Source organism: Amphibalanus amphitrite, unplaced genomic scaffold (genome assembly GCF_019059575.1).
Source record: "Amphibalanus amphitrite isolate SeventyFive unplaced genomic scaffold, NRLGWU_Aamphi_draft 000124F_arrow, whole genome shotgun sequence".
Taxonomy (NCBI): domain Eukaryota; kingdom Metazoa; phylum Arthropoda; class Thecostraca; order Balanomorpha; family Balanidae; genus Amphibalanus; species Amphibalanus amphitrite.
Genome location: NW_024881619.1, coordinates 872704 through 896750, shown reverse-complemented (window position 1 = coordinate 896750; position 24047 = coordinate 872704). Strand labels below are relative to the sequence as shown.

Genomic DNA, 24047 nt, shown 5'->3' with positions numbered 1-24047 from the left:
GTGAGTACCTACCTATAACTGGGTGCTACTGCTATGCAGGTCTCGGGTAGGCTGCAAATATGTGTGACGATTGAGGTTAGGTCAGCTGTCAGGCTATTCAGGTATGCTCATTGCTCAGGTCACATTTTTATGGACACTTGGCAAATTAAAAAACTAACATATGTTAGTTTTTTAATTTGCCAAGTATATGCCAAATATAACCTAATCTAAGCTAACCCGACTAAACCTACACAACTGCAGCATGAAGTAAGCACCTACCTACTTGTGCCTACATCTCATACCATGTCAATGTCAAAGTAGAGTTCCTTGGTGGAAGATTACCCTCAGTACTTTTTATCCCAGCCCTGTAAAGAAAAATAATACTTCTAAGCTCTGAGTCACTGCTGGCCATCCACAGGAAGAAATGCTGAGACTGAGAGCTTTGCCATTGTATATTGGACCAACAATCATGAATCACTATCATGAATGACTATATGAACACATTATATGATCACATCGTTGCATGGATTGTCACATTGACAATTTTATAACAATCCTTTTTTCAAGAAATACTGATACAGTAATGATTAACATCAAAATCAACATCAGGTGGATTTAGTGATCCAAGCAATTTCTCCTCCAGTAGCAATGGAATGATCGCATGTTTCATTTGCCAGCCCCTGAGAACCTGATGCACATTACAATCTGCATAGCATCTAAGCATAGTAAAGCTGTCAAGGTCCGTTCATTCTAGATTTTTAACTTGATAGTTAGCACTAATTTATCTTGCTGTTGTAAGTTATCATTCAATATTCATACCAATACATCAATATGCGCTCATCAGTCAACATTTTCCGGCATGATCCTGCTCAGCGTGCTCTTCAGTATTGCTCCAAGATCTGCAATATTATAGCTTGTTTTCGGCCAATAAGCTCTTTTAATTTTACTTTTTCTTGCTGATATATGAGCCCGATCAACTTGCGTTATCAACCAAAATTTCATAACTTCAAGTTCAACTTGATATTGATATTGCTCAGGAGTCAGAACCTCTGTCAGCCTCCTGGATACTTCGGATTGTTTTCAGTCACATGCTTCTTGAATATGATATAAGTCAATCTTAAGGGATTCAAAACATCCAACAAAACGACGTACAAGAGTACGGAAACCACCAGATGAACTTAAAAATCGCCTTGGAACAGAGCCAAGTGGTGCTCCACTTCAACTTGTTTGTTTACAATGATTGTAGTGCTGGATGTATTTTTAGGACTCTGAAGGTCGGCTTATAAAAAACGAAACGTTTTTACAAAAGTTGTAAGGCAAGTAATATTTATCTGAAAGAACTAAAATATTCAAAAGCCAAACACTATGAAATACATGAATCAGACCGAAAAAGTAACCCAAAAATCCAGCCTAATTACCGGCTCCTAAAACTGCAACAAATCAGCACTTTTCCCCGCAACTCGTTGTCCAGACGTAAATATGCCGAAATGACAGGGGCATTTCTCCATGGCAAGGACGCAGAAATGCGTAATAAATGACGTCATCAATATGTCAAATTTCTAAAATTCTCATATTTCTTTCTGGTCGCATATCAGGATTATCTTGACGCCTTTATGTTTTTATAACTGAATCAAATATGGCTTATTTTTGCCGAAATTAAATCAAACGCACGAATATTATTATAAATCTCATGGAGTTCATCTGTGATCCTATTCGCTGAATTTTCGCTAAGTCTAGTGACGTAACTAGTCATTACAAGCTCTCAGAGAATGGAAGAAAATGTTAATAGTTAATTCAGTAATTTTCTGTTTTATTGCGTCCTGTGCATTGGAGACGGATATCGTGTGGGGTTCCGTGATTGTTGGGATGATTAATTCCATTATTCTCCGATCGTTTTTCATCCAAAGGTTTCTGTATAATTGATTGGTTAACTCTGTTCCATAAACTTGAATAGGGTACCAAACGTTATCGTCTCGGCCCGTAGTTGAGCATTTCGTAGAAAGGACACCGATATAATACTTGCTGGCACTGCCAGCCCAGAATAATTTCAGGATGTTGATTACCATGAAGAATCTACAACAGCAGACATTTCAAATTGAAATTGATGCCTCAGAATCAGTAAGTATGCCTGAAATAAATGAGCTAAGCACTGACATCTGGGTGCTGTTTTGTCTCGTTTTTTAGTGTGCTGCTTTTTCCCATGTATGGAAGTACCACGCTAATGTTTTGTGACCTCTTATTGGTGAGCTGCACCGGACCCTTCTACAACCTGGCTTCAGAAATGTACAAAAATGTGGTAACCAAGCAAAGGAAGCACAATAAGTTTTTAAACTCGTATTTATGTTTTATACAAGTAGCTGCAATATTTTGAGGACTTAGAACCAGAGTCCCAGAGCCAAAACACTCCTATGCTGCTTCAAAATTTGTACAAGTTCTTATTCCTTGCTGTAATTTGTGTCATCGCTTGCCTGCCTAAAGTCCCCTGCGACTCTATCAATTGTGCCAGCTCTCAGCCAGTTTAAGGGCTGGTTCACATGTCTTGGTCACTTTTTTATTCATACCACCACTTGCTTGACTAAAGGCATTACCAGCAATATTTTTTGTGTAACACTGCTTTTTACAATAAATGTCATTTTTCATTTCAGGTCAAAGCACTGAAGGAGAAAATCGAGAAAGAAAAAGGCCCAGACTATGTTGCTACAGGTCAAAAGCTCATATATGCAGGTAGGTCAAATTTGGTACCTACCTATTCTTCCTAGGTATCTTGTTAATCAGGTAAATTCCATCATCTCATTATGATCTATGAACCTGTTGGGCCTGAAATGGAAAATACATGTTTGATCATTGACGTAGTGGAATAGTATGACAAACCAAGATATAGAATATGGATCTAGGGTCTATGTGGATCCACAACATGCAACTTCATGCCAATGTTTAGGTAGTACCAGCTGATATCACATTAATTTGTGTCACAAACTGTTTTTCTGCAGTTAGAAGATAAAAAGCTGCATTTCTGTCTAGACAAGAAGCCATACCAGGCTGGGGCCTGGCCTTACTGTATATCTGGACAAAATCATGTCAATTTCATTGGTGCCTCTGGATCTCTAGACAAAATTGTACTGGTTCTGTGATCACAGATCCTTTTTTCAAATCTGTGTCCTTGTAACTTCTGTGTGTTTCTATGTAATTACTAGTTAGGTTATGTTCTTCTATGCGTATTGCCATTGTCCTTTTCAGGAAAAATCCTGGCTGATGACACACCATTGTCCGAGTACAACATTGACGAGAAGAAGTTTGTCGTGGTGATGGTGATGAAGCCCAAGCCTGCTCCACTGCCGACCGCGCCTCCGGACCCGACGGCGACTGCCACCCCCGCGCCCGCGCCCGCGCCTGCGCCCGCCCCAGCCGCCACCCCCGCCGCCGCCACCCCTGCCCCCGCGCCGGCGCCGGCGGCAACCACGGCCACCCCTGTGGCGCCGCCGGCGTCTCCGGTGCAGCCGGCGCCGGCAGGAGCGCCGGAGGCGGCTCCCGCGGGCGAGTCGGCCCTGCTGACTGGCGACCAGCTCGAGACGGTCGTCAAAAACATCATGGACATGGGCTACAGCCGAGAGGAGGTCAGTGGCGGCCGGCGGACGCTGGCACACCGCCCACCGCCGCAGCCGGACGCCGGGCCCCTGTTTCACCGGTGATAGCAGCAAGCTGCTATCACGTTTCGCGAGCTGACGTCATGTCGTGACGCCATACTGTTGTCGTAATGGGTAGTTCCGGCGCACGATTGCCGCGACCTTGGCGGCGGCATTAAGTGACGTATGAGCCTAAAAGTAAGAGTTTACGCAGTCATGATAGTATATATATTTTTGATATATATTTTTTCAATATGATGTATTTAAAAGAAGTTGGGTTTAGGAAAAATTTTGACATTAACTTCGAACATTTAGCTGATGACGTAAAACAATATTGCGGCAATCGTGCGCCAGAATTGCCCCTTACGTCAGCAGTATGACGTCATCACATTACGTCAGCTCGCGCAATTTGATAGTAGCTTGCTGCTATCACCGGTGAAACAGGGCCCGGATGTCGCCCGCGACCACCCATCTGTTATGACTACAGTCATCATCCTTCAAAATGAGATAGAGTTCAGGCATTTTCAAGTTTACTCAGTAACAGACAAAATGTAACTTACGACACATTTTAGGTTTTGTATTGGTGAGCTATGTCAAAGGTGCCCCGAAAACTTACTGTTTTAAAAGCGGCTAAGCTATTTCGGTGTTCGGGTTGTAGGATTTCTTTCGTATTGCCTCATCCTCTCTGTTGGATGGTGTGGTGGTATGTCCGGATTTTTACCTGGTCACTAACTCTGCCTGTGCTCTCGCTCTCGGCAGGTGACGCGGGCGCTGCGGGCCAGCTTCAACAACCCGGACCGGGCGGTGGAGTACCTGCTCTCGGGCATCCCGGAGGCGGTGCTGGAGCGGATGGCCACCGGCGGCGACCAGCCAGAGGCCGAGGAGGCGCCCGCCGCCGGCGAGCAGGGCGGCGGCGGCGGTACCGGCGGCGGCGCGCCCACCTCCGCCGACACGGCCCAGCAGCTGGCGGCGCTGCGCGCGCTGCCGCAGTTCCAGCAGATGCGGCAGATGGTGCGCTCCAACCCGTCGCTGCTGCACGCCGTGCTGGTCGAGATCGGCCAGAGCAACCCGCAGCTGCTCGACCTCATCTCGCAGAACCAGGAGGCGTTCGTCCGCATGCTGAACGACCCGAGCGACGCGCCGCCGGCGTCTGGCGGCGGCGGCGGCGGCGGTGGGGGCGGTCAGCGCGCGGCGCCCGCCGGCGGCCAGCCGCGCCCCGAGGGCGGCGGCCTGCTCGGCGGCCCGACCACCATCCAGATATCGCAGCAGGACAAGGAGGCCATCGAACGGGTCAGTCCCCGCTCAACAGCCTGAGTGCAGGCTGGTCGAGAGTGAAACCGCCACGGCTGGCTACAAATCCCAGTCGGCGTACAATATTTACCAAATGCATGCTACAAAGTGTTTTGACGGATTTAGTGCTCCACTAGTAACCCATTCAGCGATATGCGTTATAGGCTGAAGTTATTGCAGTCTACAAACAGTGTATGGAATGGAGGTTAAATGAAACCCCTTTTCTAACAGCACGCGAAGTGGACTTTGTCCGATCCACTTACGACTTATCCCCTGTCGCCGACCTTTGTCGCATCCCGGGCGCTCTGTTATCACATTGCCCCATCCATAACCCCCAAATAACAAGATGCCTGGTCTCTCTCTATCTCTTCCTCCCCCTCGCCTCTCTCTCTCTCTCTCTCTCTCTCTCTCTCTCTCTCTCTCTCTCTCTCTCTCTCTCTCTCTCTCTCTCTCTCTCTCTCTCTCCCTCTCTCTCACTGTCGTGCCCGAGCAAAATGATGATGTTTTGACGGGTCTCAAAAAAACTGCATTGCGTTATGACCCACGTCCCACAATATAATTTGATGTGTCGGTGACCACTGTGCACCGGACTGACGGCTGTGCTCTGTGTCGGCAGCTAAAGGCGCTCGGCTTCCCCGAGCAACTGGTGGTGCAGGCGTACTTTGCCTGCGAGAAGAACGAAAACATGGCGGCGAACTTCCTGCTATCGCAGGGCTTTGACGACTAGCGCGGCGCGCCGGCGGACGAGACTGAGCGTGCGCCGTGTGGCGTTCCGGCGGTCCGGCCCGGCCGCCCTCGTTCATGAGTGTCGACGCGAGGGCGCGGCCGGCCGGACTCGGCCGCCGCCGTCGCCCGCTTGTGATGGAGTCAGTTAACAGACACGATGCCAGGGTGTTTTCATTTGCGTATCCAGCTAAACCTATTGGCTTGTTGCGCGCGCAGCCGCGCCGGTCGGCGGCTGGCGGCGCGGTCGGTCCTGACGGCGGCTCGCTCTGACCCGCCGGTCGGGGCCGCGGTCCGACCGGCCATCTGTGCCGCGAGCAGGTCGCGCCGCCGCCGGCGCTGCGTGCCCCTCAGGCGGCCCGCTCCCGCTCGAAGAGACGGTCTGTTTTATAAAACTGGTTAAATAAATGCGGCTCGAGCGTTCATCTGTCTAGTCTGTTTTGTCTGGAAAATTATAATTGGGTGTTATTTTGTTGAAGTGCACCACATGCATGGTAGGAAATAGTTAGGCCGTCGCAATGTGCGTATCTACACGAGATAATTTCATCCATTGATTTGATAAAATACGCTCCCTCAAATCCTCCAAACCAAAGGAGTCTGGGGACGTGCAACAAGTGAAGGGGTAGAGTCTGGGGGCGAGGCTGGCTTTTAATCAGTGGGATGTGGGCGGGGGGGGGGGGGGGGAGCGTGCGAGCGACAACTCGCTAACAGGACTTGGGCGTTATGTTGATACTAGTAATGCCGGTTATTTGTTAGACTGCCATTGAACTTGGTACGGAATACGGACAACGGAGCTCCTTTTGACATTATAACCAGGATATGCTTCGTAGCTAGCCTTGTTTCGTAGACAAATTAACGTTCAATTACAATGCTACCAGGGTCTTTTAATTAGTATCCGCTTTCAAAAAGCTTATTTTTACATAAATGGCGCAGTAAAGACATTTTGTCATGCGTGATCCAGTGTATGCGCATAACACTATAAGCTTGGCCGAAAGTGAGAGGCACGGTATATAGAGAACGGGGGATAATTTTTTCAGTACCTAAATTTCAGTTATTTTGCACTATCATAAGTTCAGTTTGCACTATCGTCTTTTCGCAGGCAATTCCTGTCAAACACAGGTATATCCGGTCATTCCGCACTATTTTAGTTAGTATAGAGGCGATGCCAGATCTGGCATAATAAATGGGTGTGTGGTAGCTCATTTTGCACTAAATCCGGTATATGAGCACTATTCATGATTTCACTGCCGAGCACGAGCTACTGCTATGATCACAGTATTCTTGAGCCTTGAGGTATTTATTTTTTATGTTGTACGTAAGTTGGACATCAAAGTATGATCCTCCATTCAGCGTATTACTTCCAAGATGAAAACGGAATTGGAGCAAGTTTTGTTGCATAGGTCCTGCCCTCTACGCAATACACCACGCCCGGTGCTGCCCCCTAACGACTAATAGGCATGCTGGGTATATATTAGGTAAATTTGTGGACAAAAATGCGCATCGCTTAGGTTCGTGGGACAAAATCATGTACACAAATGTACGGTACACGGTCTGCCCTCCGGCTTCATCTGGCTCACGATGCAGCGTGACCACTCATGCTCCTCAGCAAAGTACCACCCCCTCGAAATGAGAGCTGGCTAGGCGTTAGGCCGCTGAACGACGAAACGCTGCTGCGAAATGCTACAATCAAGATCCATCTAGTTGATGTGCGTCAATAACAGTCAGACACGTCCCTTCCACGACACGTACGGAAGGGACGTCGAGCGCTTCCTACTAAGCATGGGAAAATGCCACCGCACATTTAGATTAACCCTCGCATGTGTAGGGGGGGGGGGGTCGGATGGACCCCCCCCCAATGGTTTTTCGCGAATAACTCGCGTAAAAAGCAGCCGATCGCGACGGAACTTTCAGTACCCTCGCATTGATCAATTTTACACCTACCCTGAAAATTTCATGACCCTGACCCAAATGACCTTTGACCTGTGACCTCTTTTCCGAGACCATGTTTGGCCGGAATCGCGATTCCGCGTATGTCGGCTCGCATTAGCCGCGCGTTTGCAAGCTTTTCGTGGTTTCAAACGTTCAAACATGTGATTTGATGCTGCTCCCATGCATTAGAGTGGGTGTCAAGGTCACCTGAAGGTCAGGTCAGGTCATTGACCTTTGGTGACCTCGGGTGACCTCGGTTTCACTTTTTCGAGTTTTACATGTTTCTAGGCTAGTTTTTGGAGCTGAATTCGAATTTAGCAACCATTTGAGCATTGACGAAGTAGTTTTGGTGCCTTCGTAACATGTTACGAAGCTGCCAGAGGCGGTTGACACGTACTACGAATACCCGTCACGACGCCTACTGGTTGACCTGACCTGACCTGACCCGACCTGGTCTAAATGCTTAAAGACATCATCTGTGATCAAAACTAACACGATATTCGTGATCAGCACCCCGAAAAACCCCTTAGCAGCCATGCTTTAAGACTTTCTAATAGGTCCCGATTTTCCCGACTTTGGGTCATTGACCTGACCTGGAAAGTCAACCAATGACCTAAGAGTGGGACCTTAAAATTGGGTATCATCGGCTTCCTCTCGTCACGGGCAACACGCTCGTTTTTTCCGCGAAGCTCTAGCTCGATCAGGGGCCAAACGGCAAGGGGGGGGGGTCCAACCGACCCCCCCCCCTACACATTAGAAGCTGGCAAACGCCGCACACATGCGAGGGTTAAGCATTTGCTACTGCAATGCTGTACCTACATGCCCATAGCGCCGTTAGATAACCTGACAGAATAAAGACAGCAGCACTGGCGGACCAGTACGCTTGGGCGGACGGTAGGCTCAGTTCACTCTTGGACAAGAAAAGGCAGGATGATCGGCACACGCTGAGGCCGTACGTAAATCAATCTATCCAAATTCCTTGCCAAATCCGTCCAAGAAGCGCGCCTTGCGTCCTATCGGTCCTCTCAAAACGCATGCGCCGAAACAGACGCTAATCGACCTGGCAGCAAACAATCTGTAGCTAGTACAGACTAGTATTGTAGTTTATTTCTCCATAATATACTAAAATCATTCTAGATTTAGTAGGGATGCCTAAACATCTACCAAAAATAGTGCGAAATGACTACCATTAGGTGCCATTCAAACTAAAAGTACTGCGAATTAGACTGAAAGCAGTGCTAAAGTCCCTTAAATAGGTGTTATAACTGGTTAGGTGCTAAATGACCCTGTTATACCTCAAATTAACTGGAAATGCCTAGTTTTGCCGAAAATACCACAAAATGACCGGTTTTTAGTGCTGAGAAAATTACCATCCATAGAGAACTGTGAGAGGTAGGAGAACTTGTGCTGGGGGTTTGTTTGTAAGTAAACGTGTTTCTTCTGTACAAAGCACATCATCAACTGTCAATCACTATGGTTGAAATACCGAGGAAATTCTAATAAAAATTAAAATTGATAGGTATTGAAATTTGATTTTCTGTGGCTGTGCCTGTGTCAACTATCAGTGTGCCATGCTGTTAGGTTGTTTTCTGGCCATTTCAATGTTGAAGTGAATTTCTGCATAATTCCTTCTTTTCATACCTATCATGACCATGAAGCTCATTTGAGTACCATATTGGACCTGCATTTTAGGTCGACTCCATAGGTTAAAGGTCGTCTTCAACCAACTGAAAGTGCTGCCGTATGGTCATCTCATAGCTCAGGATTCAGTGTTGGTGATCACCACTGTCAGATTCAAGGGGGATTTTGTGGTAAATGATTCTTTTGCAACTGTTCCTTCATCCTTGTGAGTGGGGTAAATTACTTGGAGGGACTGAAAGTGATAAAATTCGTAATTTTTCTAGATTAAGCAGAAACATTCACAACTTTTATCAAATTAGTTTGCTTTTAACTGTACAGCAGTATGTAGGGCATCAAAATCTTGGGTGTTTTTGGAAGTTGGGAGAAGTTTGTTTGGAGGTAGGTATGCTATGCCCCCTGTGCAGGATCTGACCCAAGACCACCTTTTTGGAACCCATATGCTTACAGTGATTACTCAGATCAGAGTTGCAATGGTGAGAGGGCCTGTACAACTTTGAAATAGGTACATAACTTTAACATGACATTCTGGGCAGGAATGGTCTGCGGTTGGTGATATCAGCCCTGTCGGTATATGTCAAGTTTAGGTCCTAACTACAATTGTGACGCTGTTGATACGAATATGAAACAGCAAAAATTTTAGGTTTTAGGTTAGGTTAGGTTGTAGGCTTGTAGGTTTTAGGTTGTAGGTAGGTAGGTTTGTAGGTTAGGTTAGGTTAGGGTAGGTTTGTAGGTTGTAGGTTGGTAGGTTATAGGTAAGTAGGTAAGGTTAGGTCAGGTTTGATTATGTTTTTTTCTTTTATTTGCGAGACATATGGGTATCATTTTTGGATTCAGGATGTCAAATAATGTTAAAATATGAAAAATTTATCAATGAAATCTTCTTAGGACTTAAACTTGACATTTACCGCCCTGTCTAGTAAATCACCTGTGGGTAAGAAAACCATAAGAGACTGTAAGTAAGCAGATACTTTAGGTGGGACTTTCTGTAGTGGAAGCTGGTTTCTGGCCAAAGGACCGAAGACAACTGCATAATGCTGAATAATAATGAACAATAATAATGCATGTCTAATCCACAATATCCAGTGGAACTAGCTGGGCAACTGCAAGTTGTAATTCAGTACAGTCATGTGCCAGGTGCCTTGCCAGTATTGCACCTGGATGGCTCAATGTAAAAGCAGGGCTCACTTATGGGCCAGTTTGCTCCCAAACACTTTGATATTGTAACCACTACCCCGGGATCACTGTGTACTGGGTACCTACCCTAGGTCATGGTTCAGACATTTTGGTATGTGTCACTGCCTATGTCTAATTTTGAGCTTAAAATGATCACTGACCAGCTGACTTTTTCAGAAAGAAGCTCTGAGCCAATGAAGGCCTATGAAGCAGTGTACTTACCAACAGCAAGAGTAGAACTTTGCTGATCATCTGTTTGAATTGTTTTTCATTTCCCTTGACTTCAGAATGGTAAGATTCCAAATAGATTCCTTATATGAGTTTGTTTCTCACAAATAAACATCTTACTTTTTAGGTACTTTTTGTGGTTAAGGAAAGGGAGAAGATCATAGTGTAGGGAAAAGGGATAAATGAAGGTCTATTGATATTCACCCATCCACGGGTCTTATAATTTACGGCTTACATGGTTTAAGGTGTGAGTCAAATTGTTTCTTTACTGTTTCAGCAGGCATTCCTCTTGTCAGTTGTATCATGGCTTTGTTTCAACAGTCCTTTGTGAAATTCGATTATCAGTGAGTCCCCTCATCACAGATTGAAAACCCAAGCACATTGATATAACCTATGTCCTATGGTAATGAATTTGAATGCTATAATGCTCACTCGTTAAGCAGCTGGTTTTATAAGGACATTGGTGATCAAATCAGACATGGGAAGAAATGAGTAAAGGAGAAAGGTATGAAATTGCTTGTTTACACATTTGTGTCCTGTCTTATTGAATATTCAGCTTTCACTGTAAATGTTCACGGATATTTCAGCTTCGTCGGCAAGCCCGCCTCCGACGAGAGTATCTCTACAGAAAATCCATTGAGGAGAAGCAAAGGACAACCCAGGATAAGAAGGATCGATTGAAAGCGGCACTAGCAGGTCTGTATGTAATTTCTTTTTGTTGGAGATGCATCCTTTTCATAGCATTAGCTACACACTATTCAATCAATTAGTTAAGTCTTTTCATGCCATTTTGCCCATTTCAATACCAGGGGCCCTGATGATTCGCCCTTCATATATAATGCTGTTAATGTGATGTGTTGACGACTTTAAGCTCTAATGTCCCGAACAATCACCTCTATCTTTTTCATCCACCCTCTGCTAGTTCTCCAAGCTCTCAGTGCCTCCTCTGACCGATCTCGTCTACTCGTGTCTCCCGCAGAGAACCGGCCCCTGGAGACGGACCTGCGCTATGAGGGCCTGCGTCTGCACGAGCAGGGCGAGTGGGACGACGCCGGGCCGCGGCTGGCCACCGAGGCCGGCACCGAGCAGGGCGGCGCCTCCAGCTCACATGTCGACGATGAGTATCGCTGGGCCGGCGTGCACGACCCCAAGATTATCATCACCACGTCGCGGAACCCCAGCTCCCGACTAAAAAAGTTCGCCAAGGTACGGGCGGGAACGGCAGTGCTGGGGCACGGTGAAGGCTGTATCGCGATATGTTCGCGATATTGCTGAATATCGCGATAGTGCGACATGGAGTGGGGCCAGCTCGCGATATGTCTGCGATACTGGCGTGGATGCGAGCCATAGTATTCGGTAAACGTCGTGCGCTGCTAGGAGACGTGGATTACAATGCTGCCACCTATCAGTGCCTGTAAGCTGTTACTATGTCGGGCCTGCTTTATAGGTAATTACTCTTGCTTGCCGCCCTCGGGATATTCTTGCCTCACCAATTTGCTCCACGAACATGCTGCACGAATGTAGCATACCGTCCACTTATCTGACTCACCAGCCTGCCCTTCTGTCACCCCAGGAGATGAAGCTCATCTTCCCGAACGCGCAGCGGATGAACCGCGGCGGGTACGAGCTGGGGCAGCTGCTGGACGCGTGTCGAGCCAACGGAGTCACAGACTTCATCAAGGTGACACTCTGGGGTGGGCGCGGGTCGTCGGTTCTCCGTCCCGGCACTGTTCACAGTGCAAACTGGTCAATTGACACCTTCGGGGAAACACATCTTCTGACACTGCCAAGCCTAGACGGGCCGGGTCCCCTGATAGGAGGGGGATGGTTGGGACGTGTCGCCGTCTGTTCTGCTGGCTTATTACCTTCAACAGTTGTCAGTTACCTCATAGTAAGCTGATTGGCAGATTTGCATGCGAGCTTGTTCGGTTGCTGTGTTCTGATGCTGCGAATATTTGATGTTTTGTGATAAGTAATAACCGCTTAACCCTCGCCGGCCGAGGGGGGGGGCGGGTGCCGCCCCCCCCCCATAGGGTTTTTTCGCGATAGCTCCGAACACGCTGGCGATAGAGAGCTGAAACTTGGCATACCTGACCTTTGATCCAAGCCGGATCTTTTGACACCAACCGCATTTTTGGGTCAGGTCAGGTCACTGACCTATGACGTCATAAGTGAACCTCTGCACGGTCTTCAGATGTCGCAACTTCGCAACGCCCTCACTGCCAGAGGAGATGTCACAGGGAAATGAAACTTGCAGGATCTAGTATCCATTATGAGTCCCACAACTTGTATATCTCGGATTTTTCCTAAAGGTCATATGAGGTCAGGTCATTTTCGTGACCTCACCATTATAAGTCAATGGGGAAAAATTCAAACTGCTATTCTGGCGCCGGGAACGATCTCCAACTATCTCAAGCACACAGAATCGTGATTTGATGCACTCCTTGCAAGGTTAGATGCGTCACTTTTGCAATGTTGACCTTGCGTGACGTCATTTATGACGTCATCAAGGTCAAATTAGTTTTTCGTCAATAACTCTTGATCAAATTGAGCTAGCGAGTCGGGAAAGGCACCAATGGACTCAGGAAGGCCTGCCGAATCGAATGATATGCGACATGACCTCTTTCGACCAGCTTCGTGACCTGGGGGTGCTGACCTGACCTTGACCTGAGGTCAACACCCCAAGTTGACCTGACCCGGACAAAAAGTATATCATTCGACGCGCCTGAGCGAGGGGAACACGATGCTGCCAAAATCGGCGCTCTGCGGCCGTTTTTTGCGAAGTTATTCACCAAAAACTGAACCGTACCCTGGGGCACTTGACCTGACCTCAGAGGTCACCGGTTGACCTAGGACCTTAAAATCGGGTACCAATCTCTGCGTCTCGTAACGGCGCACACGCTCGTTTTTTTCCGCGACGCGCTAGCTCCACCAGGGGCGAAACGGCGAGGGGGGGGGGTCGTACCCGCCCCCCCCCCCCCTCGGCCGGCGCGTATGTAGAAAACCAATAGGTCCGGCGAGGGTTAAAAATATAACCCAACTGAATTCTAACTCATTAGCCAGGATTCCTTTTTGATTAAACGTAAAAAAGCGATACCATTTGTCTGCTCGCTCTGTTCTATGCTGTGATATTTCTACTTCGACCCTGTGACTCCAGTCTGACCCTCTCCCCCACCCCCTCGTCAGATTAACGAGCACCGCGGCGAGCCGGCCGGTCTGACGGTGTGCCACCTGCCGTACGGACCGACGGCGCACTTCACCCTGCTCGACGTGGTGATGCGCCACGACATTCCCGAGATCGGCACCATGTCCGAACAGTACCCGCACCTGGTGTTCCACAACTTCAAGACCAAGCTCGGACGCAGGGTGAGCTGGCGCGGGGAGGAGCGCAGACCAGGCAGGGGAAGGAAGGAAGGGGACGCCTTGCCGTGGTTTAGAGGGTGCGCCCGATGGTTCGCTGTCACTGGTATGGACTATAAGTGTCTTAGATACCGATTTTACTGGACCTCAGGTCCGCATTTATCAGATGCTTATTAAGTGAAAAGGCTAAAGTGATAAGGTCCGTAGAAGCTGACGACTGTTGTACCGCGTTCGGCAGGTCCAGGACATCCTCAAGTACCTGTTCCCGGTGCCTAAGGAGGACAGCAAGCGCGTGCTGACGTTCATCAACCACGACGACTACATCCTGTTCCGACACCACACGTACCGGCGGGCCGAGGGCGGCGGCCGCGAGCTGGAGCTCAGCGAGGCAGGGCCGCGCTTCCTGCTCAAACGTGAGGCCGACCGCAGCGACACCTGGTCGGGAGTGGAGTGGAGCGGGGAGAGGGGGGGGGGGGGAGTTAAGACGCAATGGAGGAGCATCGTCCACTTTAAAGCATATGCTATTGCATATGCATGCTTGAAAGCATATCCATATGCTATTCATTATCTAATTACTCGCTTTCGACTATGTTTTGTGTCTAGTCTTTGAGTTTTGAGTAATGTAAGTAACTAATGTGTAATTCCCTAACAGTAACCCGCGGCACCACAGGATAGACCGTGTCCCCACACAGCCCCCCCCCGTCCGGCAGCGTAGTTACGAGCCCCTCGACCGTGTCCCCTCACGCCCCCCCCCTATCGTGTCCCCTGACAGCCCCCCCCCGTCCGGCAGTGTACGAGATCCGTCTGGGTACTCCGGACCAGGGCGTCCCCCCGACCTTGTCCCCTGACAGCCCCCCCCCCCCCCCGTCCGGCAGCATACGAGATCTGTTTGGGTACTCCGGACCAGGGCGTCCCCCCCCCGACCTTGTCCCCTGACAGCCCCCCCCCGTCCGGCAGCATACGAGATCTGTCTGGGTACTCCGGACCAGGGCGTCCCCCCCCCCGACCGTGTCCCCTGACAGCCCCCCCCCCCGTCCGGCAGTGTACGAGATCCGTCTGGGTACTCCGGACCAGGGCACGGCTGCGGAGGTCGAATGGGTGCTGCGGCCCTACATGAACACGGCTCGTAAGCGGCGCTTCCTCTCTGACGAGGACGCCTGGGAGCCGGCTGCAGAGGAGGGAGACGAGGATGAGGCGTGACCCGACCTGAGGTCAGCGGCGCGGGGGTGGGGACGTGACCTGACCCGGGGTCACTGGGAGGGATGGAGGGACTGTGGTGGGGCCTGGTGGCGTGTTGTTGGACTCGTGGTGGGGAGGACGTGCCGTGCTTGTTGGTACGGGCGGTGACTGACCTGACGCCCTCTGAACTCCGGACGCCGGAGCTCGGACCACTGAGACCGATCGATCCAGTCAGCGTCACACTGTCTCTGGCCTTCACCGTCCACTATTGCAATTGTTTGTATCATCTGTACAATCGCCTATTGCAAATGCACACTGTCAGTTTGGTACATGCGTATTGCGTTTGGGATTTTGAATGGATGAACTTGCCTTTCCTTCTGCCTCTAGTTGAAAAAAAAAATACTTATTAATCATTTCTCGATACTGACACAGATATACACACAGATATACTAACACACAATACATACACATGCTTTTATTCTTATTTCCAGGAAAATCTTGATTAAATAGGTAAATAACATATATTCACAGGATGTGCGCTTTAAAAAGTATGTCCGTGAGCTTTTGAAAGTGTTTCATTTGCGCCCGTCTTTCTGTGGTTTTATTCCAATAATTCGCGAGGTCAGCACGAGTAATCCTTGGCTTTGAGACCTCCTCAGAAGGTAATAACATGTCTGTAGCTGGTGACCAATATGGCCCCTGCGTCACACGATGGACCAATATGATCCGCTCTTTTCCATCAAATGTTCCTGGCTCCGTCGTTCCCAGTCCGGCTCCGATGGCGCGCTGCTCACGATCGGTTACCCTTCTCCCTTATGAAGGGGTCGGTATGCAGTAGCACTGCTGACGGGGTCTTCCATTGCTCGCTGTCCTCCCATAGGAAGCACTCTGAGACGCAGCAGTCGCGCCAGCCGCCCCCTCACGGCTCACTGTCCTCCCAAAGGAAGCGCTCGGAGCGCAGCAGTCGCGCCAGCCGCCGGTTGAACGGCCGGTAAAAGTCCCTCAGCAGCCCCCTGGTCTCCGGCAGCATGGTCTGGTGCTTGAGGCTCTTCCGGCGCACGTTTTTCGGACTGGCGGTGCGAATCTCCTCCCAGACCGTGTCCGCAGGAACTCCTGGGGGTGGGGACGGAGGGGAGGGGCGGTATTCGCTCAGACAGCATAACTTTCAGTTGAGATTGACGACAAAAGTGTGTGAAACTGATGAAATGGAAATGAAATGGACCGCTTCAAATGGAAATGAATTGAACAGGCGCAAAATGACCTGAGCAGTCGGCTTATCAGTCGACCTTAATAATAAAACACGGCATTCACTATAAGATACGACGCTTTATAAACGGATTACGCCCAGCAGCTATTGCCGGTTTGACTGCGCTGTTGGATGGTCGTCTCACCGATGTCGAGATGGTTGAACAGCGCGTGGAGGCTCTGGGTGATGTTCCGACGGTGATCCTCTGTGCGCAGTACCAGCACCTGATCTCGACCAAACTCCTGCAGCCAGGGCCGGAGGTACACCGCGTACAGTCCCACGTGCAGACGTACCTGAGGAATCGGGGATACGCTGTGAAGCTGCCATAATTTAACTTGATCTAACTTGGATCTAACTGTCGGCGTTCCGCTCGCCTCGCACCATTAATCGGAACAACTCCCTCTGCTTTAGCAGCTGTATTATCCCGAGCACCCCCCCCCCCCTATATTAAGCAGCTCTTACTCCTAACTGAACATTCTGACCAGTCGGTCCAGTCCACAGGACGTTGGATTTTCGTCCGGCTGTAACCTGGACTGCCCGACCCTCCCGTCGGACGGGCGGAGCTCACCCCTAGTCTGTCGATGACCCGCCGGTCGGTGGCGCAGTCGTTCTCTGTCCGGCTCCTCGTGCAGTTCGTCCACATGCCCACCGCCCGCTGCGCCATCTGGTGGAACTCATCGGCACTCTTCTCAGAGTCCCGTTGCGAGTTGAAGTAGAGGTAGTCGGAAAATAGCCTGCGAGGTTATTGGATGCTGTTATATGTTTCATTTTGACGCGCATTGGTATGGTTCATATGACATTTGATGTGTCAGCTCGTTGATTCGGCCTACTTTTTACCTTGTTTTCACGGGTCGGTGGGTATGTTGTTTCCCTGCAAATCCCGCTGAATAAATGCGGCCAATGCAGTATATAGTTGCATACCCTTTGTCTGCCTGTTGAAAGGGCTCACGATTAGATACTATCAGCCGCCAGTGACAGGTTGCCCGGGCGCGCCCAGCTCACCTATCTGTCGGCTCCCTCAGAATGGCCACTATGCGCGCGGTGGGCTGCAGGGCGGCCAGGCCGGCGGCCGTGGTCTCTGCCAGCGGCGGGTACTGCTCGGCGGCCAGCGCCGGTCGGCGGCGCGCCTCACGCAGACTCCGCTCGTCCCACATGGTAGAGGTGCTGCCGTCCACTGGGCGACAGCGGGCGCCCCGGTTAGCGGGGTCCTCCGGTCACGACCAGAGGCCTACCAGACAGTGGAGTCGACAATTGTATACTGTGGTGTTTATTCATGCTGTTCATGTCTCTGGCCTCTGTTGCCATGAAGCACAACATAACATCATTTGCGCCATGCAGCTTTGCTCGTGGGATACGTGCATGTCAAGATAATGCATTGTCGTGTCGATTTTTTCCTGGCTTGTCGTTTGACGCTCATCTGCCTTGCAAAAAGCGTGCAGCAATCAGCCGTTGAAATTGCTACACCGATAGGTACAGCAATCACCAAAACGTCATGAGACTGGTTGCATCTCCTACCTACATCGCTGTTGGGTGTGTACTGTGTACTATTTGTCTCTGATCGTAATCTTGTCGGTACCAAACATAGACCTAAGGTCCAATTTCGCACGTGCCGTGAGCGGGATTTGGCAGCACTGTCTTGATTTTTTAAGATGCATTAACTGTGTTCAAACATTTTATTCAATCGTAGTTAGATACTTCCAGGAATAAATGCATGTTCATATACACATCCGCAAATACCAGCAATCAGCACCAGTTGTAGAGGTTACCGAATGCCGTAAGTATGAAAGGACAGCATGTTTATCAGTTTAGACCTTATGTGCCTCGCCGGCCGTTTCGCACTCACCTGTGATGATGCGTGAATCGGGCGTCCAGGGCCGGTGGCGGCCGTCACCTGTGCGCCCGCAGTCGGCTCCTACCAGACGGTGGGAGACCAGCTCGAACGAGTCCAGGTACTCGCGGAAACTGACCGGGCCGCTCGGCCGGTCCGACACATCTGGCGGCAGACAGGTCGGATAGAACACCTGGTGACAGGCAGCTTTATGGCGTAGGCCGTACAGTGTCGACTATGAGGCCACATTGCTTATCTACAACCTGCACTCCATTATTTCATGACAGATTAATGACCATTGATCAGACTCTTCGCATGGCTAAACAGGGCACTGCTCAGGGATAATTCCTTGGCCGTCCGGACACATGACGTAGCAATATTTTAGAGCATCAGGTCGAGATTCAAGTCATGACCGCCTGTCAAAGATAGCTCCTAGTGTCGGGCAGCAGGCTGCTTTCTCAAGAGTCGGGTAGTCTCCTCTGACCGCATGATTCACCGTCTCGTCTCTATACCTCAAGACCGGCTGCGTCTCCTACCTCCGCTGGGCGCCGGGAAGCGCTGGCGGCTCCACCAGTGCGCATCGCTCCAGACGGTGCCACTAGCGACGCGCGGGTGCAGGCTGAGCCGGTGGCGCAGGTCGGTCGTGCCGCACTTGGGCTGCCCGATCACATAGACGAACGGCAGACAGCGGACGCGCACTGCGGTCACTCCGCCCGGCGGACGCCGCGCGTACGAGGCGTACAACTCAGCCCTGGGGACACGGTTCCCGGTGACTGAGGCGGAACGAGGAACCACACGGACGGACAAGGGTGTCTATAGGTGGATGGCGCATCCCTCGACAGGGAGGAGGCATTGTCATCCACAGCTCCCCTGCACTGCGGGACGAATGACCGTCGCGCTCGCGCTGGTGGGCGCTGTTCCACCCAACCTCCTGACCTAACCACGGCTGTGAGGTGTCTCTGCAGCCTTCTGCTAAGGAAAAGCCAGTGTTTGTTGTGTCGCTGCCTTTGAATGGCGTCTGCCGGCTGAGGGCTGGGCTGGGCGTCCCCTCTGACAGGAGACGGGGTCGTGGCCTCCTTGACAGGACCTCGCTCAGTGACCTGACGGTCAATCGGCTGGAATTTGAATGATCTCTTCAACTAAAGACGGGACCCTGACCCTCGTAAGTACTGTTCTGTGACCCACGGGCCGGTCGACTGGGAGTGAGGAGCCCATGGACGGGATAAGAGCCCCCAGCCGTGTGGAGCGTACGCTGGAAATAGCCGCCGCGGCTCGCCGCAGCGCCGGTCCGTCCAAATAAACAGGCGAGCCAGACTCTCGGACGGCCTGGGTACGCGATGACTTTGTGTTGCAGCCGTCCGTGGCAGACAATGGGACCCGGAGCCGCACACACTGCAGTTCACGCAGTGCAGAGGGGCTGCTGGAACTGTGTATTTCAGTTGAATTTAAGCTTGGGTAGAACGGACGCTATTCAAAGGAATAGAGAGTGATAAGGTTCATTCTCGCCCATTTCGGGCTGCTCAGTCACCGGAGAGCTGAAAGAGCTGGGACTAGGAACAGTCATTTGTATAAAAATGTATACAATTTAATGAAGAGTTGTTGGTGTTGTGCGGTTTATCAGCCTGATAAAAAAGTGGTTATACGGTTAACGTTAATACAAATGCTAAAGGAAGCTGTCGTTATAGTAAAACGTTAGTGATTAGTCTAAATAAATAGGTCGCTCGATTTTGAATGAGCTGCAATAATACCCTTGTGGTATGCGATGAGATTTACATGCACCTACCGTTTATGCAGTTTTATAAAAACATTCTTGTCCTTGCGTTGTACATCATTGTTTCTGAGGTAGTCGAAATCCTCGGGCCTTAGTTCCTGGAGCCAGCAATGATTCTGAACTCCAGGCAAAAATCCAATCTGAAAATACGACAGACATAATTACCTGTTTGTCTCTGAGCAATGCTAAAATCCGTCACCAGAAGTTTTACGGTCGGCCTTGTTTTAGTTAGTACCTCCTGCCTTTGTCGATCGTATTACAATGCTAATGGTTCACAGCCATTATCTGGTTTAAATATTTGCTATCATGGTGTTCTGGCGAGCTTTTCCCAGCGGCCGATACTCACCTTTGCCGGTCTGCCCAGCTCCAGCCTCCAGGGGGGTCCGAGGTCCGGTCCGCGACGGTTCGGAAAGGGTCAACAGTTTGTGTGGGGCCGGGTCCCACATGGGATCTGAATGCCCATACTCACCTGCGGGTGGGCTGGGTCCTAGCGACAGGGTCAGAGGACCGGGTCCCAGTAGGGTCTGAGAGCCGAGCCCGAGTCCCAGTGGGGTCTGACTGCCCAGGCTCACCTGCGGGTCGGCGGGGTCCCGGTGAGGGCTGACTGCCCAGACTCACCTGCGGGTCGGCGGGGTCCGACTGGAAGCTGACGGCGGCGCTCAGGCGGCGCACACAAAAGGTGGGCTCGCCGCCGAACCCATGGCCAGTGACCAGCACCACCTCCGTCGGACGGCGCTCCGGCCAGCCTGCCGACAGTCGACGCTCGTCACAACGACGATATGCGTCATACGAACACGTATTCCGTTTTTACGGCAGACAATGCGGCTAGCACCGGTACGACTTGGTAGTTGGGACAGCAAAACACTTTGAAATGTCTCTTCGAGATGCCGTGTGTTGCATGTTCTGTCCTGCACTCTTGCCGGCGTTTACGGTAAAGTTGATACCTCTCTACCACGGAATCGGTTTTACCAAGGGTAAACCTGCCTTTCTGCCACGGTATCGGCGGGCCGTTGGTAAATTTACCAAGGCATTTATGCCTTCCTCTCTACCGCGGTATCGGTGGGCTTTTGGTAAATACCTACTTCTCTACCACGCTATCGGTGGGCTGATGATAAGTAGTGCCTCTCTATCCCGGTATCGGTCGGCTGTTGGTAAATACATACCTTTCTGCCACGGTATCAGTGGACTGTTGGTAAATGCCTACCTCTCTACCACGGTATCGGTCGGCTGTTGGTAAATATATACCTTTCTGCCACGGTATCGGTCGGCTGATGGTGGTAAATGCCTACCTTTCTGCCTCGGTATCGGTGGACTGTTGGCGCAGTAGAGCAGCAGTAGCGTCAGTCCGAGGGTGACCAGCAGCGATCGTCGACCAATGGCGCTCACACGACACAGGCGACTGGCGGTGCCGGACAGACTGCTGATCAATCCCGAGCCGGCCCTGCAACAGAGGCGCACGGGGCACTCCTTTGAACCGTGTGGTGATAAATTACGTATGCACGTATAGAATGGACATTGGAACAATTTGGTGAGTGGTGAATAGTGAAACGTTCGTGATACGTTTGGTTGCCTGGTTGGCCTGCGTAAGCTTTGATATAGGGTAAGGTGCCTAATTAGCGACCCTTTCCGATTTGCGACCTACCTCCCTACAGAAAAACTGGCAGGAGAAAACGGGGTAAAAACATCGTCAAAAGGTCAGCCATACTTTGGTTATCAAATTAAATTATTTCCGGTCGTCGATGTTTCTTGTGGGACGTTTCAGGTGAGTTTAAATAAAAATGACGAGTTTCTTATCCAAAACGTGTGTATTTGGGCCCTCTCTGACGAAAAGCGATGCACATTAGGATGATGCACCTTCTTTATTTTTAATCGACATTCCTTTTTTAAGTGATTGCCGTTTTCCCATAGTGAATCGCTCAACTGTGCACAGCATGGCGGTTAAAAATGTGTCGCGACTCATATTTCCTATTTGCGCCTGACATGGTCGCAAATAGCTCAAGAAGGGAAAGAAAGGGGAAAAGAGAGAAATGAAAATGAGGTGTTGCTGAAGCTTGCAATGTGTGGCAGGGGATGCCAAATGTCGTCACCGACTGCAGGGGTGCCGAATTCAGCGCGGACCTCGAATATCATACAAGATAGCCCGCAAAATTTGGGTTTCCGCCTTCTTCTCGCCTTCGGTGCATCACGTGATCACTTTTTACTTACGTAAATGTGTTGGATAAGCGTTCCTGTTCGAGTGATTAAGTGCTTTGCGTATAGGCTACCTTTTTTGAGATCATATTTCATCTTTTCAGGCGTCGCATTTTTTGCCATTTTTGATATGGGGGAAACCCATAGACTAGACTTATTAGCGACCCTCCCCGGTCGCTAATCGGGAAGAGTTCCCTATTAGCGTTTTTTTTGCAATGGTTTGCCAAAATGCTCACTACAAATAAGTTAGTGAATATTGGGGCAGAAAATGACTATATTTTAATAGAAAAATGAACGATCTCTCCGAAAATCAAGCCAGTAACACAGTGCCACCTACAGAGCGTGAGCAATGACGGTTCAAATTAAGTGGGTCGCTAATTAGGCACCTTACGGGTAAGATGCCTAATTAGCGACCCTTTCCGATTTGCGACCTACCTCCCTACAGAAAAACTGGCAGGAGAAAACGGGGTAAAATATCGTCAAAATGTCAGCCATACTTTGGTTATCAAATTAAATTATTTCCCGGTCGTCGATGTTTCTGGTGGGACGTTTCAGGTGAGTTTAAATAAAAATGACGAGTTTCTTATCCAAAAACGTGTGTGTTTGGGCCCTCTCTGATGAAAAGCGATGCACATTAGGATGATGCACCTTTTTTATTCTGAATCGACATTCCTTTTTCAATTGATTGCCGTTTTCCCATTGTGAATCGCTCAACTGTGCACAGCATGGCGGTTAAAAATGTGTCGCAACTCATATTTCCTATTTGCGCCTGACATGGTCGCAAATAGCTCAAGAAGGGAAAGAAAGGGGAAAAGAGAGAAATAAAAATGAGGTGTTGCTGAAGCTTGCAATGTGTGGCAGGGGATGCCAAATGTCGTCACCGACTGCAGGGGTGCCGAATTCAGCGCGGACCTCGAATATCATACGAGATAGCCCTCAAAATTTGGGTTTCCGCCTTCTTTTCGCCTTCGGTGCATCACGTGATCAGTTTTTACTTACGTAAATGTGTTGGATAAACTTTCCTGTTCGAGTGATTGAGTGCTTTGCGTATAGGTTACCTTTTTGAGATCATATTACATCTTTTCAGGCGTCGCATTTTTTGCCATTTTTAATATGGGAAAACCCATAGACTTATTAGCGACCCTCCCCGGTCGCTAATCGGGAAGAGTTTCCTATTAGCGCTTTTTGCAATGGTTTGCCAAAATGCTCACTACAAATAAGTCAGTGAATATTGGGACAGAAAATGACTATATTTTAATAGAAAAATGGGCGATCTCTCCGAAAATCAAGCCAGTAATACAGTGGCACCCACAGCCGTGAGCAATGACGGTTCAAATTAAGGGGGTCGCTAATTAGGCACCTTACCCTATCGTCTGTACTTCAACTATACCTGATGTCAACTCCGTGCGGTGGTATCTTGAGATCGTTCATAGCGCCGCGCTGACAACGTAACCGCTCATTCCACCCAGGCTGACTGATTTGGCTGCAGTGCGTTCACTGTTCCGCTGCGCCCGGCCGCCACGCACCCCTCTGCAACGTGCCACGCTGCCACGATGCGCCCGTTGCACTTCCGCTCTCGTCCGCACGCGTACCTCCGGCGCCGCGCTGCCTTCACAGTGAGGGACCCTGCTCAACTGACGGTCGACTCGGCTGCGGGCTAGCCGGCCGTGCGCTCCTCCCAGCTCCCCAGCGGCGCCGACGCTCCGTCAGGGGGCGGCAAGACCGTCGGCGAGAAAGGAGGACAGGCGGCCGGTCTGAGGGGTGCACGATTAGCGATGGATTCGTTTGAAACGAAGGGCTTTACTGTTTTGTGCCTTGTTCAGTTCGGTCCGTGAGATTCTTTCCGTTGCCGAAGTGACCTGAAGGATGGAAGTGTGTTACATGCCT

The 24047-nt window shown here is 50.0% G+C and overlaps 3 protein-coding genes across 5 annotated transcripts; 2 read left to right on the top strand and 1 right to left on the bottom strand.

Moving 5' to 3' along the window:
• The first annotated feature begins 1792 nt into the window (after window positions 1–1792).
• Window positions 1793–6040, top strand: LOC122381647 (UV excision repair protein RAD23 homolog B-like). Its single transcript, XM_043366062.1, has 5 exons — window positions 1793–2097; window positions 2625–2703; window positions 3217–3593; window positions 4362–4892; window positions 5509–6040. Exons 1-5 carry the CDS (start codon window positions 2032–2034, stop codon window positions 5617–5619), a joined length of 1164 nt encoding a protein of 387 aa, XP_043221997.1. The 5' UTR covers window positions 1793–2031; the 3' UTR covers window positions 5620–6040.
• Window positions 6041–8618: 2578 nt separating this feature from the next.
• Window positions 8619–15452, top strand: LOC122381646 (U3 small nucleolar ribonucleoprotein protein IMP4-like). Of its 3 annotated transcripts, none has more exons than XM_043366060.1 (8): window positions 8619–8936; window positions 10536–10649; window positions 11174–11282; window positions 11566–11792; window positions 12160–12267; window positions 13773–13952; window positions 14185–14359; window positions 14989–15452. In XM_043366060.1, exons 2-8 carry the CDS (start codon window positions 10647–10649, stop codon window positions 15144–15146), a joined length of 960 nt encoding a protein of 319 aa, XP_043221995.1. In that variant the 5' UTR covers window positions 8619–8936; window positions 10536–10646; the 3' UTR covers window positions 15147–15452. The 3 variants fall into 3 exon arrangements, with proteins under 3 accessions (XP_043221995.1, XP_043221994.1, XP_043221996.1); XM_043366059.1 differs by having other exon boundaries at window positions 8619–8965; XM_043366061.1 differs by lacking the exon at window positions 8619–8936 and adding an exon at window positions 8968–8986.
• Window positions 15453–15662: 210 nt separating this feature from the next.
• On the bottom strand, window positions 15663–23895 carry LOC122381644 (carbohydrate sulfotransferase 15-like). The gene is made up of 10 exons (XM_043366056.1): window positions 23551–23895; window positions 21260–21411; window positions 20589–20716; window positions 19983–20110; window positions 18736–18950; window positions 18215–18364; window positions 17374–17545; window positions 16940–17105; window positions 16517–16664; window positions 15663–16238 (listed from the first exon to the last, which is right to left on the bottom strand). Exons 1-10 carry the CDS (start codon window positions 23589–23591, stop codon window positions 16045–16047), a joined length of 1494 nt encoding a protein of 497 aa, XP_043221991.1. The 5' UTR covers window positions 23592–23895; the 3' UTR covers window positions 15663–16044.
• Window positions 23896–24047: the final 152 nt, after the last annotated feature.